Genomic DNA, 18,014 nt, shown 5'->3' on the forward strand with positions numbered 1-18,014 from the left:
AGCTGTATATTGTTTTTCCCAGAAATCACAACTACGTACGTTAAGCATAGTTTATTGTTCATTTGAATATACATTTGTGTATAGCATATATGTATTAATTTGTAAAAGGGCAGAACTATAAAAGTATAATCATTTTATTATCATCAATGAATCTTTTTAGTATTATTAAAACAGCTTTTAGTACCTATTATATAAAGTTTACTTTAAGAATGTGACATATTTAAAAAATGTACATTTATTAACATTGAAATGTGAAATATATATATATATATATTTCCTTAAATGCCAAAAAATTATTATACTAAACAACTCTACCTTCTTCTTTTCTCAGGATGTTATTGCTGGATTCGTATATACCATTTTAATCTTAGCTATCTTCTATCCATTTGTGGACCTGATTGACAACTTCAACCAAACTCACAAATATGCTCCATTAATCATCATCGGGCTTCATTTAGCCTTGGGGATCTTTTCTTTCACTCTAGACACTTGGAGTACATCCCGGGGAGACACAGCTGAGATTCTAGGAAGTGGTGCTGGGATTGCATGTGGATCTCATTTTACCTATAAAATGGGTCTAATATTAGATCCTCCTCTGGATATATTACCTTTACCTAGGCACCCCATTTCAGTGACTCTGTTTGGAAAAGCCATATTGCGGATTCTCGTAGGGATGTTGTTTGTACTAGTAGTCAGAGATATAATGAAAAGGATCACTATTCCTTTAGCCTGTAAAATCTTCAATATACCGTGTGATGATGTTCGAAAAGCAAGACAGCACATGGAAGTTGAACTTCCTTATCGGTATCTTACCTATGGAATGGTTGGTTTCTCTATCACATTTTTTGTTCCTTACGTATTTTTCTTTATTGGTATCTCTTGATGGAGAAATATTATTTACAATAAGAAAGGAGGGTATCAGTTACTGATATCTAAAACCATATTCTAGTTAAAAGCCAAATCAGAGTTAGGCTTTTGCAGGAATTTAACTTAAATAATTATTTAAGTAAATTCATAAGAGTCAGGGCATTTTATCATTGCACATCCAGTTATTGTTTTAGGTGAGCTGAGCTATTTCAACATTGAGAAAATGATAAGTATCCATTTGGAATGTTCATGTAATATTTGGAGAGTTTTGTGCTGTTATGGATTCAAGTTATATATAATATATATTAAGGAACATAATATACAATTATGTATCTAATATATGTTATATATAAAATAATATACCTAAGTTTTTTTTTAAACCATGGGGGTGTATTATAAAATCAATAATAATATGCAAACAGTTGTGCCTGTGTATTTGGACTTAATACAGGTATGTTGTTATTAACAGATATATTTAATGTTTATTTACTATGGGAGCCATTTCCTGATCAAATTGCATAATTACTAGACCAGAATTCGTATGCTACCACATATTGATTTACTGCCTCTTTTTATACTGCCATCACCTTTCATGTTACTCATGATGTTGAACATAGGAGGCATTTTTAATGGACCAAATTTTCAGAAAAATTAGTTTTTGGATTCCTTTTTTTGTTTCCCAGTTCTGTACACTGTGTTGAATGTACTTTATTTGCACGTGTTCTGGACATTAGTTTAATAATTCAGGTACTGAATTTTATTGCTTGCTAATTGTGCCTTTCTGTTGCTGAATTAAGAAATGCCATGTATACTGTGATATAAAAATAAGACTAACTTTATCTTAAGTTACATATAATCAGACAAATATTTTAAAAAATATCTGTCAAGCTAACAGGGCTAGCAGTAAACCACCTTCAGTTCTTTAGCCTTTGTTTAGAAAGAAATGTGGAATGGACTAAACTTTCTCACTAATTTATTGGGAACCTAAATGGATAAATATTTCCATTTTTGTAGGTATTTTTCTGTGCATTGTAAGTTATAGGAACAAGATATATTTTTTGTACATTGTCTTGATCGTTTATACTACAGGTAGATATTTCCAATGAATGGAACTGTAATTGAACTTTATAGATGGGACAATGCACGTTTCATATGTAAACAAACCATGTTTCTAAATTATTTGGAAATGATTGGGTTTAGCAGTGTTAACTTTTAATACCATTTATTAGCTACTACGGTAAATTATAAAATTTTAAAGTATCAGTATTTTAGGCCCTATTTTTTTTTTCAACCTTTTATTATTTCCATGGTGGAATATTTGAGTATAAATATTAAACTATTCTTTATTCTGTTCGTGCCTTTATATTTTGAAGTGTAATTGTAATTAGGTTAACATTAAGTTTATTTGTAGTAAGTTTTTCATAAAGAAGAGAATTAACTTTCCATGTAAATGAGCATCAGGTATGGAATTACTGACTTAGTGCAATATCTGTCTGATTATCCAGAGGTATCAACTTAAGATGTTTCTATTTTGGGCAGCAAAACTATTTGAGCTCATATTTTTATAATTCTGATTGAGAATTTAGGGACATGGTAATTTTTGCCAATAGTGAATCTGATAATTGTAAGTAAAGCAACTAAATTTTCGACATTTACCTATTAACAGAAAACCAAGGCACTTAGGAACATATCGGTACGTTGGAAAATGTGCAAAGAACTTTTCTTTCAAAATGTGTTCACTGAATCAAATTTTAGGGACTATTTCCCATAATTTGAGTATATGCTGTCTTATTAATTTTTATATCTAGCTTAAAAGGTGTTTGAAAATATTCCATTTCCTTGTGATTTATTATTTTCTGTCCTATGATAGTTCCATGCTAAATGTATTTTAAAATAAAAGCCAAATTCAAGATTGGAGGGTGTTTTGTTTGCCTTCTATGCATTTGTTTCTGTATTGTCTGGTAGAGATTTGTAAAATCTATCTAGTATTTTCATTCTAGCAGTCTTTTCCTGTGAAGCATTTTATTCAATATAAGTACTGTTTTTAGAAATAGAAGACATTGAAGAAATTCTTTAAGGTTCAAACTGCTTTGGGCTCTATATATGATCATTCTGACACTGTACTTTTAGTGAAAAGTTTCATAACTTTATTTTTAAAACTTATGCATAAAACATGTTTCAGTAAAATCCACGACTAAGTATTGTAGGTAGTTGACTGTTAATCCATTAATTCAGGAACTAATTATAATACAAGGAACAGGTACTTTTACAAGCAAAATAAACATATGGACATTTCATTTTGTAATTATAAAGTGCCATGACATGTGAACTGCAAAAACTAGGGCTTCCCGAAAGTCATTATAAGACCTAATATAAAGCAATGCCACTATAGTAGACTTATGTAATTTAATTTTATCTACTAGCTTTCTTTACAAGTAATGTTTATTAAATGTGTCTTTCAAAGACAACATAAAAATTAATTCAGTGATATGAGTATAATTTAAAGGCAGATTTTCATAAAATGTTTGATAAAGATGAGTAAATGTTAAAATGTTTTTATTTTGAGTAAAGTTGTATATAATCACACAATTTTATACGGCAAAGATTTTTTATTGCCAAAGCAATTTCATTCTTATTAATGAAGAATGTTTACTCTAGATTTAAAACCAAACTGTTTAATCTGGACATCAATAAGGCCCAGTTTTTAAAATGCAACTTTATAGCTGAATTAGTTTTTCTGAAGGGAGTTTTTGTTGCTTGCTGTGGAGATTATTTTGAGAAAGGGAAGAGGCAATAGTTTGAGAAAGTAATTTTGATGTAGTGGATGTTACTATGCTATTATTTTGTCAAATTTTGGTCATGTTCTTCCAGTTTTTGCTGTTATATACATAAGTTAAAAAGAAAACTTTTAAACTTGAATGTTAAATAACTTTTACACTTGGATTTTAATGGTGGTTACATAGGCTATAAATAGCACAATAAAAATAAATAAGTTTTAACATGCGAATTACAAAGGACATTTTAGAAAGCTCTTCATTTTTAAGCACACCAGACCACTACAAATCTTTATGAACAAAGCATGCCGCGCCTTCCTTGTGAGACACACAGGAGGGAAAATTCAAAGCAAAATAAGTATTTTTTTAAAATAAAAATGTTTACAGAAATAAACACTAGCTTTTTAACCTCAACTATCTGGTATCTGCTAATTTGTCCTTCTTTTTTCCTTTCATCATGCTTAGTCTTGGTGCACTTTCCATGGATGTCTAAAAAGCCTAGCTCCTAGTACTGTAAGCAACAGGATATGACAGAAATCTAAAGTGTGTTTTTAAAGGGTATTTTCCTGTCATTTTCTAAAAGCCAAGTGAATTTTAAAATAGCTTTATGACCTATACTAACAGCTTGTATCATGATGTCTACAACATCATTGGGTCTATTTCAACCTTAAATGTCATAAAGTCCATTATCTCAGGTTTTAAAAGTTCATACACTTACCTATTATGCTGTTTGCAGTATTTGTTTGATTTAATACATATTTTTAAAGTTTCCTTTGTTACATAATGACATTTTCTTATGAGATGTAAAATGGATTCTCTTTTTAAAAAATAGTTACTACAGTAATATTACCCCTTCAGATTTGAGGTTTGTCCCTTGTCCTAAATTAGGGGTTCTCATAATTGAAATCCATTGTAGCACATATCACAACCTGTAATTATTTATGTATTATTTCTTAAATTTTCTATCTTCATCTCCATGATGTAAGCTCTATGAGGAAAAGTGGCTTGTGCCTCTATTTACTTCTGGATCCCTGGGACAGAGCACGCATAATAATATATATTGGATGACTACCCAGTCTCTAGACAGGCTTCAGTATGTGTGTTTATCTGGGTGAAAAATTCTACAATTTTCATCAGCTTCTTAGAGAGACCGGTGATCTAAAAAAGTTTAAAATTATGTAATAGTCTACATTTTACTTCTTGTTCTAGCTGTTTTAAAGGTTTAGGTTGTAAGTAAATGCATCCAATTCATCTAGTAAAAATTTTGTCACTTTTCATGCAAATATTTAAAGGATAATCATTTAGATTCTTGAAATGTTTTACATGTAATTACTATAATACCCCATTGTATAGAATGTGATTTGTATCCAAATAAGTTTTAAGATGTTATTTTCTTTGGAATTAAAATAAAATCTGAGAAGAAAATATTCTGCATATATGGGGATATAACTTTAGTTTCTAGTAATAAGCTATATAAATATGTTCTTGAGAATATTACTTTGTACAGTTTGATCTTTAATCTTTCACATAACCAACTACTTCACAATCTGTGATTTTTATAATTAAAGTGATATTTATAATTAAAATGTAGATGAGATATAGTCAGGGCTTAAATATCAATTTTTTTACTTAAGCACAAAGACTCCCCTGGATTCCAAATGTCTCCAGGCCCAGACTTACGGAACTCAACTGGGGTTGGTGACAATAAAGTGGATTCTAATTCCCCTAATATTTAAAGTTCCCGCAGTGTCCGCCTCCCTGCTTTTATCTGGGCTGACTTAAGGGATAAAATTCACCAAACTCATTTTAATGGTGGTGTTACTTTTGCTAATTTCTGATTGACATGCTGTGATGACAAACTTGAAAAAGTAAAAGAAAAAAAAGTAGTCCCTCAACATTTCCACTCTGCAAAATGTTTCAAATAGCTGTACAAAATAAATATTTTAAAAATATTTCTTTCTCTTGGCAGTATATTCCCAAAATCTTATTTAAATTATTCATGGACACAAGCTGTAAATTTTTTAAATTAACATATAACTTAATTTATAAATATCATTAATTAATTACAAACCCAAACATGACATTTATGTCTGAAATATTTTTCTTCCTTTTCTAAAAATAAGTTGTCTACATTTTCCAACTATGTTATATATGTTAAGGGTAATCACAGATTTACAAAACACTTTATTTTTTTAATCTATTTTTTATTGACGTATAGTTGAATTACAATGTTGTGTTAATTGCTGTACAGCAAAGTGACTCAGTTTATATATATATATATATATATATATATATATATATATATATATATATACACACATACATACACATTCTTTTTCATATTCTTTTCCATTATGGTTTATCACAGGGTACTGAATATAGTTCCCTGTGCTATACAGTAGGACCTTATTGTTTATCCATTCTATATATACCAATTTGCACTGCTAATCCCAAACTCCCACTCCTACCCTCTCCCACCCCCCTCCCCCTTGGCAACCACCAATCTATTCAAATGTCCCTGATTTTGTTTCTGTTTCATAGACAGGTTCATTTGTGTCATATTTTAGACTCTACATATAAGTGATATATGGTATTTGTCTTTGTCTTTCTGACTTCACTTAGTATGATAATCTCTAGTTGCATCCATGTTGCTGCAAATGGCATTATTTTGTTCTCTTTTTTATGGCTGAATAGTATTCTATTGTATATATGTACCACATCGTCTTTATCCATTCATCTGTCAATGGACATTTAGGTGGTTTCCATGTCTTGGCTATTGTGAATAGTACTGCTATGAACATAGGGGTGCATGTATCTCTTTGAATCATAGTTTTGTCTGGATAATATGCCCAGGAGTCGGATTGCTGGGTCATATGGTAAGAATTACAAAATACTTTAGATGTATCTGGCATCTTAGAGCTCATATATGGCAATTTCTTACCAAGTGCATAAATCTATTCTATAATATTATTAGCAGATAATCACATGCAGTCTTCTTAAATACTTAGGCAGACTGTAACTTTATGATGCATTATTGAAATAAATGAATGAATGAAATAAGTGAAATAAAATTTCAATGGGCTAAGAGCAGTGTGGTGAGACAGAGGATACATTTTAGGTAGAAGTAATCGGATGAACCAAAACATGGAAATGGGATGTATTAGACCTGTTTGGCAAACAAATGGATTGCAGTTTGTCTGGAGCATCAAGGTACCTGGAAGGGAGTGGTAGAATGTAAAGCTGAGAAGTTTGTTAAATTGTTCAGTAAACAATGGTAATAGTGGATGTTGCCTTTCTTTACCAGTAGAAGAGCTGCACTATTTATTGCTTGTGGATGAAATTACACCCAACTTGAAGGTAATCAAAACTATTGTTTGGGGCTTCCCTGGTGGCACAGTGGTTGAGAATCTGCCTGCCAATGCAGGGGACACGGGTTCGAGCCCTGGTCTGGGAAGATCCCACATGCCACGGAGCAACTGGGCCCGTGAGCCACAATTACTGAGCCTGCGCGTCTGGAGCCTGTGCTCTGCAACAAGAGAGGCCGCGATGGTGAGAGGCCCACGCACCGCGATGAAGAGTGGCCCCCGCTCGCCGCAACTAGAGAAAGCCCTCGCACAGAAACGAAGACCCAACACAGCCATAAATAAATAAATAAAGTTTTTTTAAAAAAAGTTATATTCTGAAGAAAAGTAAAAAAGAGAAAATAACAACAACAGAAGGGTGTTAACAAGTAGCTAATAAAATGAAAGACACTAAGTAGGACAGAAGCATTAAAAAAAAAAAGTTAAAAAAAAAAACAAAAAAAACTATTGTTTGTTCAATAAATAAGGATATATTTTTAATCTGTGATAACAGAAGAGAGTTGTGTGTTTAGCTTTAAGTCTTGTTTACTTATTGAGAAGAGAAGTAAGGCAATTTTTTATTATTAATCCTGGATTTTATATGAAGAAGCCCAAGGCCTTGAACTTTGGTGACATGAGATCATGACTGCTACAGTTGCAGTTATTTAGAGGAGCCCCAAGTGACTTAGGAGAACTTTGAATGTGAAGTTATACTCCCCCAACCTTCCACCCTCACTAGGGGGTTGTAAAGCAAATAATGGCACACCAAGAACCCCGCAAACAACCCTAAGGAATGCAGCATGAGGACTGCAGAGTTTGCAGGCCTTCATGTGTTCCACAACAAGGACTCCCTCCCAGGGGATGCACTGGGATTTCGAGACATGCTCTGGGAGTAATGTTGGTGTTCTTCAATTTATCTCCTATCCCACCATACTTGAGACTGAACTTTCTTCTTTGGTTTGAAGTCAGAACCTATCACACATCTGATCAACCCCAACTGCTTGAGACATGGATTGTGGGGTGAGTGTAGGAAGGATGTTTGCTAGTAGAATCACAGAGACACCATAAATATGTTCTATATATGTCAGGTAATCCACAATACACCCATGAGCACCTGATTTTTCTGATTCAACATTATTGTTCAGGAGGGCTCTTAGCTTCCTTGTTAGAAGTGTGTATGTGTGTCTATTACCTATTTTAAAAGGACATAATAACTATATTGTCTTATATTTACCTTCCGGTTAGCCCTCAAACATGTTACTAGACAGTGCAGACCTGCAAGTACAGCCATTCCATATCATTCACTTGAAACTCTCATTCAAAGAACCCTTTGGCGACTTTTCCATGAGATGGTTTTGTAAGTAGAACAGAAAGATCATAGAATTTTGTTTTGGGGGACTTTAAGGTGTTCCATGTCATAATATGTTACATTCTTATTCTTGCCCTTGCAAGTCTATCATAAAGCTGACTTCAGATTCCCAGCTTGCAAGCAGTGGTTTCTCTCAAATCCTGACCCTGATAAAGAACTCTTCATTTTTTACAGAACTCTTGTTCATCCTTGTGAAAATTTTTGTGTATGAATTCCAGTCTGCATGAAGATGCTGGTCAAACTGGTATTGACTTTTATGTTCCCATTCTGTGTCTGTTTTCTCCAGTAAATACGACAAAACAAGTATGTTGAATAAAAGAAACAGACTCAAGCCAGTATGTTACAGATGATGTCAGAAGAGCAGAATTTTTGTTTTGACTTTGTTTTGTGTTTGACTATAATTTGCTGTATACCTTTAGGCACTAGCTCCGTCTTCGTGAAACACCATGTCCTCACATATAAAATGAAGACTTTGGACTTGATGTTCTCTAAGATCCCTTTCAACACTAAAATTTAATAAACTGTACTAGACGAAGCATGCAAAAACAAAGGGAATATTTCTACTGGTTTTATGAGGATACTGAAATTTAACAGAAAAAATTTTACTCCTTTTTCACTGAGGGAATAGAGTCGAAGGAGCCTATCTTGTCCTGTCCGTAAAAGGTTTGTAGACACCCATCTAAGAAAGTTTCAAGTTTCTCCAAAGAGAAACAATGAGTTAATAGCTTTAGAAGGGTCATAATAGGAGGTTATAAGTCTCGGTCATAATTCTTGTTTGAATCACAAGGTTTAAAGTGACCACTAGGCATTACCTAATCCAGCCTACTATCCAAATAGCTCTGAACTGTAATCCCTAAACAGATGGTTCTTTAAAAAATAAAGGGAGGGGGGCAAGGACAGGGTAGATGCCAAAGACCTCAGTAATTCTATAATTCATTCAACAAATCTTGCTAGCTATGGAGATGAACATGTAAATGAAAAAGAGAGAGAGAAAGAGAAAGAAGAAAATTCCCTTTGGGAATCTCAATCAGAACTAAAAGAAAAAACAGAAGAGAATGCTTGATAAAGAATGTAAAACTACCTCATTACAAGCATAAATCTCATATGAACATTGAAAATTCATGTTGTATTTTAGAAAATAAGACCCTTGTAATAAATTCAAGACATTTAAAAATTGCAGAGCACATTATCAAGTTATATTTTTTAAAAATAAAATAAGCAGAACATAAAATCACTACCTTTGTTCATTAGAACATTTCTAAAATTTCAACAGTGCTCATTGCAGTAAGGCATTTAAAAAATGTTTCAAAATTTCTGTTAGAAAACATGAGATTATTGAATGTCAGTCAGCTGTTTTCTTACAGTGAAATTTTTTCACAGAAATGAGAAGTTAACTTGCCACAAAAAATTACATGAGATATATATGGATACATTGGTGGTGTAAAAAAATTCAAATACAAGAAAAGCAGAAGTCCTATTTGACCATTATAACAATGCATTCTCCTCCCAGAAGTAACCAGTGTTGCCATTTGGAGGGTTTTTTTTTTCTTTTGTATGTATATATTCACACATGTTGAAATACATAATTGTGTTTTATAAAAGTTGGGTTTTCTAAACAAAAGCAGGATGTTGTACATATTGTTCTGCAAATTGCTCCCCTCTTTTTTTTTTTCCAATTAATGATATATATTGGAGTTCATAGAGAATTTCTCTCCTGGAGTTATCTTTTTTATCCTGAAACATGGACTTTTTCCCTATCTACTAAATTGCTGCCAAGAGCACACAAACATGGTCTGCCTCATGTCTCTGTTCTCAGCTTCTTGCAAATTGTCTGTATATTGTCTCCACTTCCTCACCACCCATTCCCTGTTTTATTTGAGAATTTATAACAATTACAGAAAAGTGAAAAGAATATAATAAATATCTATATTCCCATTACCTAGAATGAACTACCCTTGGTATTTTGTCATATTTGCTTCCAGTCTATTGTATTTTACTTTTTAAAATTGAGATATAATTGACAAATAACATTATATTAGTTTTGAGTGTACACATGATTTGATATATGTATATATTGTGAAATGATCACCATAATATGCCTAGTTAACATCCATCACTACACATAGTTACAATTCTTTTCTTATGATAATATCTTTTAAGATTTACTGTCTTAGCAACTTTCAAGTATATAATACAGTATTATTAACCATAGTCACCATACTGTATGTTACATCCCCATGACTTATTTATTTTATAACTGGAAGTTTGTACCTTTTGGCCACCTTCACCCATTTTGCCCCCTCTTCTCCCCCCACCTCTGGCAACCACCAATCTATTCTCTGTATCCATGAGTTTGTATTTTTGTTTTTTAGATTCCACATATAAATGAGATCGTATGGTATTCATCTTTCTCTGTCTGACTTATTTCACTTAGCGTAATGCCTTTAAGCTCCATCCATGTTGTCGCAAATGCAAGATTTCATTCTTTTATATGGCTAAATAATATTCCATTGTGTGTGTACATACGTGTATTTATTTTCTTTATCCATTCATCCATTGATGGGCTTTTAGGTTGCTTCATGTCTTAACTATTATCAGTAATGCTACAATGAACATGGGGGTGCAGATACCTTTTCAAGTTAGTGTTTTTGCCTTCTTCGGGTAAATACCCAGAAGTAAAATTGCTGGATCATACAGTAGTCCTTTTTAAAATTCTTGAGCAACTAACATACTGTTTTCTATAGTGGCTACACCAATTTACAGTGCCACCAACAGTGTACAGGATTCCCTTTTCTGCATATCTTTATTTGTCTTTTTGATAATAGCCATTCTAACAGGTGTGAGACGATATCTCATTGTGCTTTTGATTTGCATTTCCCTGATGATTAGTGATTTAGTTTATTTTTAAAAAGAAGTAAAACGTTACAGAAGCATCTTTTCATCATTGCCCTATTCCCATCTCCTCTAATGATTTGCAGAGGCAATTGTTATGAGTCCTTCCAGTCCATTGTTTACTTTTACGCACATATTTGTATATCCATAACCACTGTACAATATTTTATGTGTTCTTTTAAATATACATCAGTGGTATCATTCAACAATTGCTTTTCTTTGATTCAGCATTATGTTTTTGAGATATATCCCTGTTTATAATTTATAGATCTAATTCATTTGTTATCTAATGTATAGTATTTCATTATATAATTATACCACAATTTATTTATTCCTCTAGAAGGGACAGTTAAATTATCAATATGGTTCATTAAAAAATGTTTTAGTTTCACAGTAAAATTGAGCAAAAAGTATAGAGGGTTCTCACATTCCCCCACCTCTCCTCTCCCCAAACCTTACATAGCCTCTACCACCATCAACATCCTGCACCTGTGCAGTGCATTTGTTACAATAGCTGAACCAACACTGACGCATCATTATTAATCAAAACCCATAGTTTACATTAGAGTTCACTCTTTGTGTTGTATACTCTATGGGCTTGACAAATATATAATGACGTGTATCCACAATTATAGCATCATACAAAATAATTTCAATGCCCTAAAAATCCCCTTGCTCTACCTAAGCCTCCCTCCTTCCCCCTAAGGCCCTGGCAACCACTGATCTTTTCACTGTCTCCACAGTTTTGCCCTTTCCAGAATGTCATATGGTTGGAATCATACAGTAATAGCCTTTTCAGATTGGCTTCTTTCACATATTAATATGCAATTTTATATTAAAATAACATGCTTTGATGTACAACACAAAGAGTGAGCCCTAATGTAAACTATGGATTTTAGTTAATAATAATGTATCAGTGTTGGCTCCTCAATTGTAACAAATATCATACTAATGCAAAAATTAATAGGGGGGGTTGGGGAGGGGATTAGGGGGCATATCTTTATTTTTCCCCCAGTTTTTCTGTAAACCTAAACTTACTCAAAAAAATATCTCAAGGTAAAAAAAAAAATAGACTTACAAAACTTAACTCAAAGTGGATAAATTAAGAGCTAAAATTATAAAATTCTTGGAAGGAAACATAGGAATAAATCTTTGTGACTTTGGATTAGGCAATGATTTCTTATATATGACACCAAAAGCACAAACAATAAAAGAAAAAATAGATAAAATGGACTTCATCAAAATCAAAAACTTTTGTGCCTCAAAGGATACCATCAAAAAAGGAAACAGACAATCCACAGAATGGGACGAAAATATCTGATAAGGGTCTAGTATCTAGAATATATAGAGATCTCTTCCAACTTAATAACAAAAGATTAATGACTCAATTTTTAAAATAGGCAAAGGATTTGAATGACCTTTCTCCAAAAAAAATATACAAGTGACCAAGAAGCACATGAAAAGATGCTCAACATCCTTTGTCATTAGAGAACTGCAAATCAAAACCACAATGCGATATCACTTCACACACTAGGATGACTATGATAAAAAAGACGAACAATAACAAGTGTTGGTGAGGATATGGAGAAATTGGAATTCTCAAACATTGCTGATGGGAATGTAAAATAGTGCAGTGTCTTTGGAAAACAGTTTGGCACTTCCTCAAAATATAAGCAGAGTAATTATATGACCCCGCAATTTCACTCTTAGGTATTTACCCAAGAGAATTAAAAATATATGTCCAGGGCTTCCCTGGTGGCGCAGTGGTTGAGAATCTGCCTGCCAATGCACGGGACACGGGTTCGAGCCCTGGTCTGGGAAGATCCCACGTGCCGCGGAGCAACTAGCCCGTGAGCCACAGCTACTGAGCCTGCGCGTCTGGAGCTTGTGCTCTGCAACAAGAGAGGCCGCGATAGTGAGAGGCCCGCACACCGCGATGAAGAGTGGCCCCTGCTTGCCGCAACTAGAGAAAGCCCTCGCACAAAAAAAAAACAAAGACCCAACACAGCCAAAAATAAATAAATAAATTAAAAAAATAAATAAAAAATAAAAACTAAAATGAAAAATAAAAAGTTCTATAAAAACCTTTGTGACAATTTCCTTGTGGAATTATGCAAGAGTTTCTCTTGGGTACATATCCAAAGTGGAAGTACTGGGTTGTGAATTATGCATATTTATAAATAGTAGCTACAAACAAATTGCTCTCCAAAGCAATAGTACCAATTACAATCCCAATAACAGTACTTTTTTGCTTCACATCATTGCCAACATATCCTATTTTATGCTTTTTAGTTTTCGCTAATATATGAGTATGAAATGGTATCTTGTTGCTTTTATTTGCGTTTCTACTCCTCAGTGCAATTGAATGCTTTTCCCTCTATGACCATTCGAGTTTCCTTTTGTGGTTTGCCTACTCCAGTGTTTTACCCATTTTTCTACTGGATTGCCTTTAAAAAATTGATTTGTAGGAATTCTTTAATCTTTATCTACGTCACTTATTGAGCCTTGTTTGTTATATCTTTTGCAGTATGGGTTTTTTTTCTAGTTTAAGATAGTAAACTTATTAACCTTTTGCTTTATGGCTTATGCTTTTTTATTTTTTTGGCTACGCTGAGTGGCTTGTATCTTAGTTCCCCAACCAGGGATTAAACCCGGGCCCTTGGCAGTGAAAGTGCTGAGTCCTAACCATTGGACCGCCAGGGAATTCCTGGCTTATGCTTTTTAAGTTTTATTTATGAAAGCTTTCCCTACCTTGTAGCCAGAGGATATTTCCCCATGTTCTCTTCTAGTATTTATAGAATTTGTGTCCCCCACTCCCATCTGTATATAGTTACTCCATCTGGCTTTTACTACCTACTTCTTTGACTTAAACTTCATCCCAGTCACAATGGCCTTTTTCTCTAACTCAAGCATCACAGCCTTTGCCATTGCCATCTCTCCCTACGTCTTCATATGCATGGCTTCCCCTCATCATCATTCAGATCTCAGCTTAAATAGCACCTCTTCAATGAAGCTTTCCTTGGTCATCTTATCTAATGGGCCCCCATCTCCTACATGTTTTTCTTTATCACATTATCCTGTTGTATTTTTTTCATAGCACTGAAATTATGTTGTTTATTTGTTTGCTTGTTATATTCTTTCCCCACTAGCCTGGAAGCTCCATGAGGGCAGGAACTATATCTATCATGTTCTCTGCATTATTCCCAGCACCAACTCAATAAATGACTGAATAGAGCCTATGAATGACTGAATAGATCTACCTTATTATTTTACGGTGCTGCATGGTATAATTACATAAATCTACCAGAGTTTACCTAATGATTACTATATTAATGGACTTTCAGATTGCTGCTAATTTTTTGCTATAACAATGTTACTCTAAAGATTCTTGTATGTGTCTTTATTTATTATTATTATTATTATTTTGTAATTGCATGTGACTGCAAATAGGCAGGGAGCCAACAGAGATGAATAAATAAGACTATATCCTGTCCTCTTTCCTAACAGCATTTCTATTTCCTTTTTCCACAGAGATTTAAAGAGCCCTCATACCCAAAGTAATTTTGAAACATAAAGCAAGTTTGTTTCTTTTAATAGCTAGATCCAAAGAGAAAGTTTTTGCTTTATCATCAAGAATGTATTCTCTGTCCCAGTCTAGTTAGATCTGAAATTCTCTTATGTCTCAGAAATCACCATGGGATTGTAAGAAGATAGATAGAAGACCCTTAAAATTACCTCTACAAATAATTTTAAGTTTGACCTTTCATCATCATCATCTTATTCATCTCTGTTGGCTCCCTGCCTGTACATGTCTTCAGCAAGTAATACTAGAATGTTTAAAAGTCCAGTACCGAACATTTTGTAACTATCATTTTTAATGGATATTTATTGCTATTTGTATTCCCTTTATATTTAATAGCTGTTGGTATACTGACATATATCAAAAATGTATAATTTATTTTAAGAAAATTAGTACTTAAAATCTGCTTCTGGAGGGAGTCTTTACAACACATGTTTCACCTCAAGGACAAAAACCGATCAACTAAGAGTGTTTAAGGGCTGTGTTGTGAAGAATTATTCAAATTCTGTCGATAGGAGTGCTACAAGCAATTAATGATGTCTGCCAAGGGCAAGAGAAAGGGGGTGGAAGATAAGAAGTCAATGAAAAGGACCCTAAAATCCAGACTGAAAGGATGGAAAGAGTTCCCAGAAGAACAAAGAGATCAATAGTGTCAAATGCTAGTGGAAGGATTCAGGATAAGGGTAGAGAAAAGCCATGGGTTTCTTGTTTAACTTTAAAGAGAGCAAATTCAATAATATATGTGGTAGGATTAGTAGTCAGATTATAATGAGTTAGAGGGGGAACAAAAGAATTGGGGAATGAGGCAGTAAGTATATTTCTGAAGTTTATAAATTTGTGAAATTAGTAGGTACTACACGCTAGAGCTAATTTTATTAAATACAGTTTTAAATCTACATTAAATCTAAGAGTAGACTGCGTATGAATCGGAAAGAATGTAAAACCTAAAGCTCAGAATATCCATCAAATGACTTTGTAGCACCTGATCTTAAGCAATAAATTTCAGTACCTTTAATCTAGCTTTTATCTCACATTTGTCAAACAAAGAGAAAACATCAGGGAACCACATCTAGGGGATTAGCTAAACTACCTGGAGCAGTGATTCTCAGTGTGCATTTCCCTGACCGCCAGCGTCAGCATCACCTGGGAACTTGTTAGAAATGCACATTCCCAGGCCCCGTCTAGGACTTACTGAATCAAAAAAGATTTGGAGCCTGGAACCAGCAATGTTTTTAACAAGCCCAACAGGTAATTTGGATGCACACTTGAGTTATTATATTGTAACATATTATAATGGTACTTTCTTATTAAATAAGCCACATAGTTATTAAGTTACTAATCTACTTGGTGGGCTTGGCCTAGATGCTATACTGCCAAACCCTTTCAAGGCCTCAGAGCCAACTGAAAGTCTTTTAAGGGTATTGTGGTCTATTGGCCAGTTGTGATATACTGAGAAACCTCAGAGCTGGAGGAAAAATGATTACTCACATTGGGCACCAGCGATCCCACAAGTGAGAGAAGCTCCTCTCCTTAAGTCCCTGGGGCTTGAACTCAGAAGTCTCAGGTACCCAGAGCCAATTCCTGACACATCAAAACTACATACAGTCATTTTTGACATATTTGTCTGTGAAGAACATAACTATTTGTTGAATTTTTGCCTCACTACCCATTTGTAACATATGCCTTGCAAAAATTCTTCCTCCCCTTTTTTACAAGTTTATTTGTACATCTATTACATTGCTGTATTACATATAATATTACATAATAATATATTGTACTGCATTTCAAAATAATCAGATCCTTTAAAAAGATCCCTTCATCTAGAAAGTGTGCTTCTCCTACTGAGTTCTCCTTTCAGCCTTGCAATTATTGAAGGTCTTTACCTAAAGAAATTAAAAGCTCGTTTCTTTGTATAATGTCAACCCAGTGTCAGAAAATAGACTATCTAGCCAGTATTTACAGGCATAGTGTTGACTCTGCTGAACCTGTGCTCACTACCCAAGGCCCTCTCTTACTTTCCCTGACTCTGGTTTGGTCCTAGTTACTTCCATTGGTCAGTCTGTGCTGTGGGCATGAGGCTTGAAGTGGCATCCTCACATCTGCCAGTGCTGTGTATGCCAGGGAAGGTCTAAGACAGAACCCCACCATTGAGATCAATAATTGTGTGATTCATATTTGTAAAACTGAGAACATTTATTTTCAGTGTTTTTTTTAAATAAAAATTGAAAATGCCCTTTACTAATCAACATTTTATTTATAGTGAAAATTATAGTATGGGTTTAATGGATATCTACATCATCAGAGTCAAAGCATTTTTTAACAATAACCTTAAGAGTGACATCTTTGTTTCTCCTTCTGAACTTTGTCCTTAATTTATCTTGTAACTATATGAATGTCTAGACAATCTGTGCTTCAGAATTATCATGTAACCTTGAAATGATTGATAGTGACTATGATTGTTTTAAGTTCATGTATTCAACATATTTACAATTCATTAAAAAATTTTCCAAATTGTTTTGAATTCATTGCTACCAATCAAATGCAGGTGCATTATTTTCCTCTCTTTATTAAATCCACATTTCAATTAGTACAATGAAAAATCACACATCACTGTTTATTAATAATCATGCAATAGCATAAACTACCATGTTTCAAATACCTTCTAAACATTTATCAACATTTAAATTGACAGTATTTTGTTGAAAAACTGTCAATATAAAAATAATTTCTCCTGCCTCAAAAATAATAATCCTTATAAATTGTGGTTTGGTTTGAAAGAAAAGAGGAAGAACGTTTATGAAAGTTCCTATAAAAATACATCTAGTACATTCAATAATGTGTATTTAATAAACTCAGTTTCTTCTGGAGTAAGTTGAACTGAAATTTCTGACTATTGCCCTAAATTTATGCAGATTATCAAATCAGCATTTTATTTTCTGCTATGCAAACTTTCCTTAAAATCCCAAATTTGAAATACTGCACTTAAAGACATTTCTATTGCAAGGAGAAAAAAAACCCCATAAGTTAGTACCATAATAATTATAAAAGTGTAAAACAGCTGCAAGAAACCCATACCTCTCATGCTATTGGAGTCCTTAACAGATGACAAAGAATGAAGACTTCCCAATTGTTAATAATTTAACTACCAGTTCAAACTATAAAAGGCTAATATGTATTATTACCAGATTGGA

General features: G+C 33.4%; 1 protein-coding gene across 2 annotated transcripts in view; it reads left to right on the plus strand.

Annotated features, from left to right (window-relative positions):
• LOC309626117 (WD repeat-containing protein 89) overlaps nucleotides 1-18,014 on the plus strand; it is a 116,292-nt gene that overhangs the window by 31,280 nt on the left and 66,998 nt on the right. The window contains exon 3 of one of the 2 annotated variants that reach the window (XM_082386568.1): nucleotides 332-4,055. The exons of the other annotated variant lie outside the window; for it this stretch is intronic. Within the exon in view, the coding sequence (XP_082242694.1) occupies nucleotides 332-883 (552 nt within the window). The 3' untranslated portion in view covers nucleotides 884-4,055. Of the gene's footprint in view, nucleotides 1-331; nucleotides 4,056-18,014 lie in introns of those variants that run through there. 2 annotated transcript variants of the gene reach the window in all.

The sequence above is a fragment of the Balaenoptera borealis genome (genome assembly GCF_965194805.1).
Source record: "Balaenoptera borealis genome assembly, chromosome: 3".
Taxonomy (NCBI): Eukaryota; Metazoa; Chordata; class Mammalia; order Artiodactyla; family Balaenopteridae; genus Balaenoptera; species Balaenoptera borealis.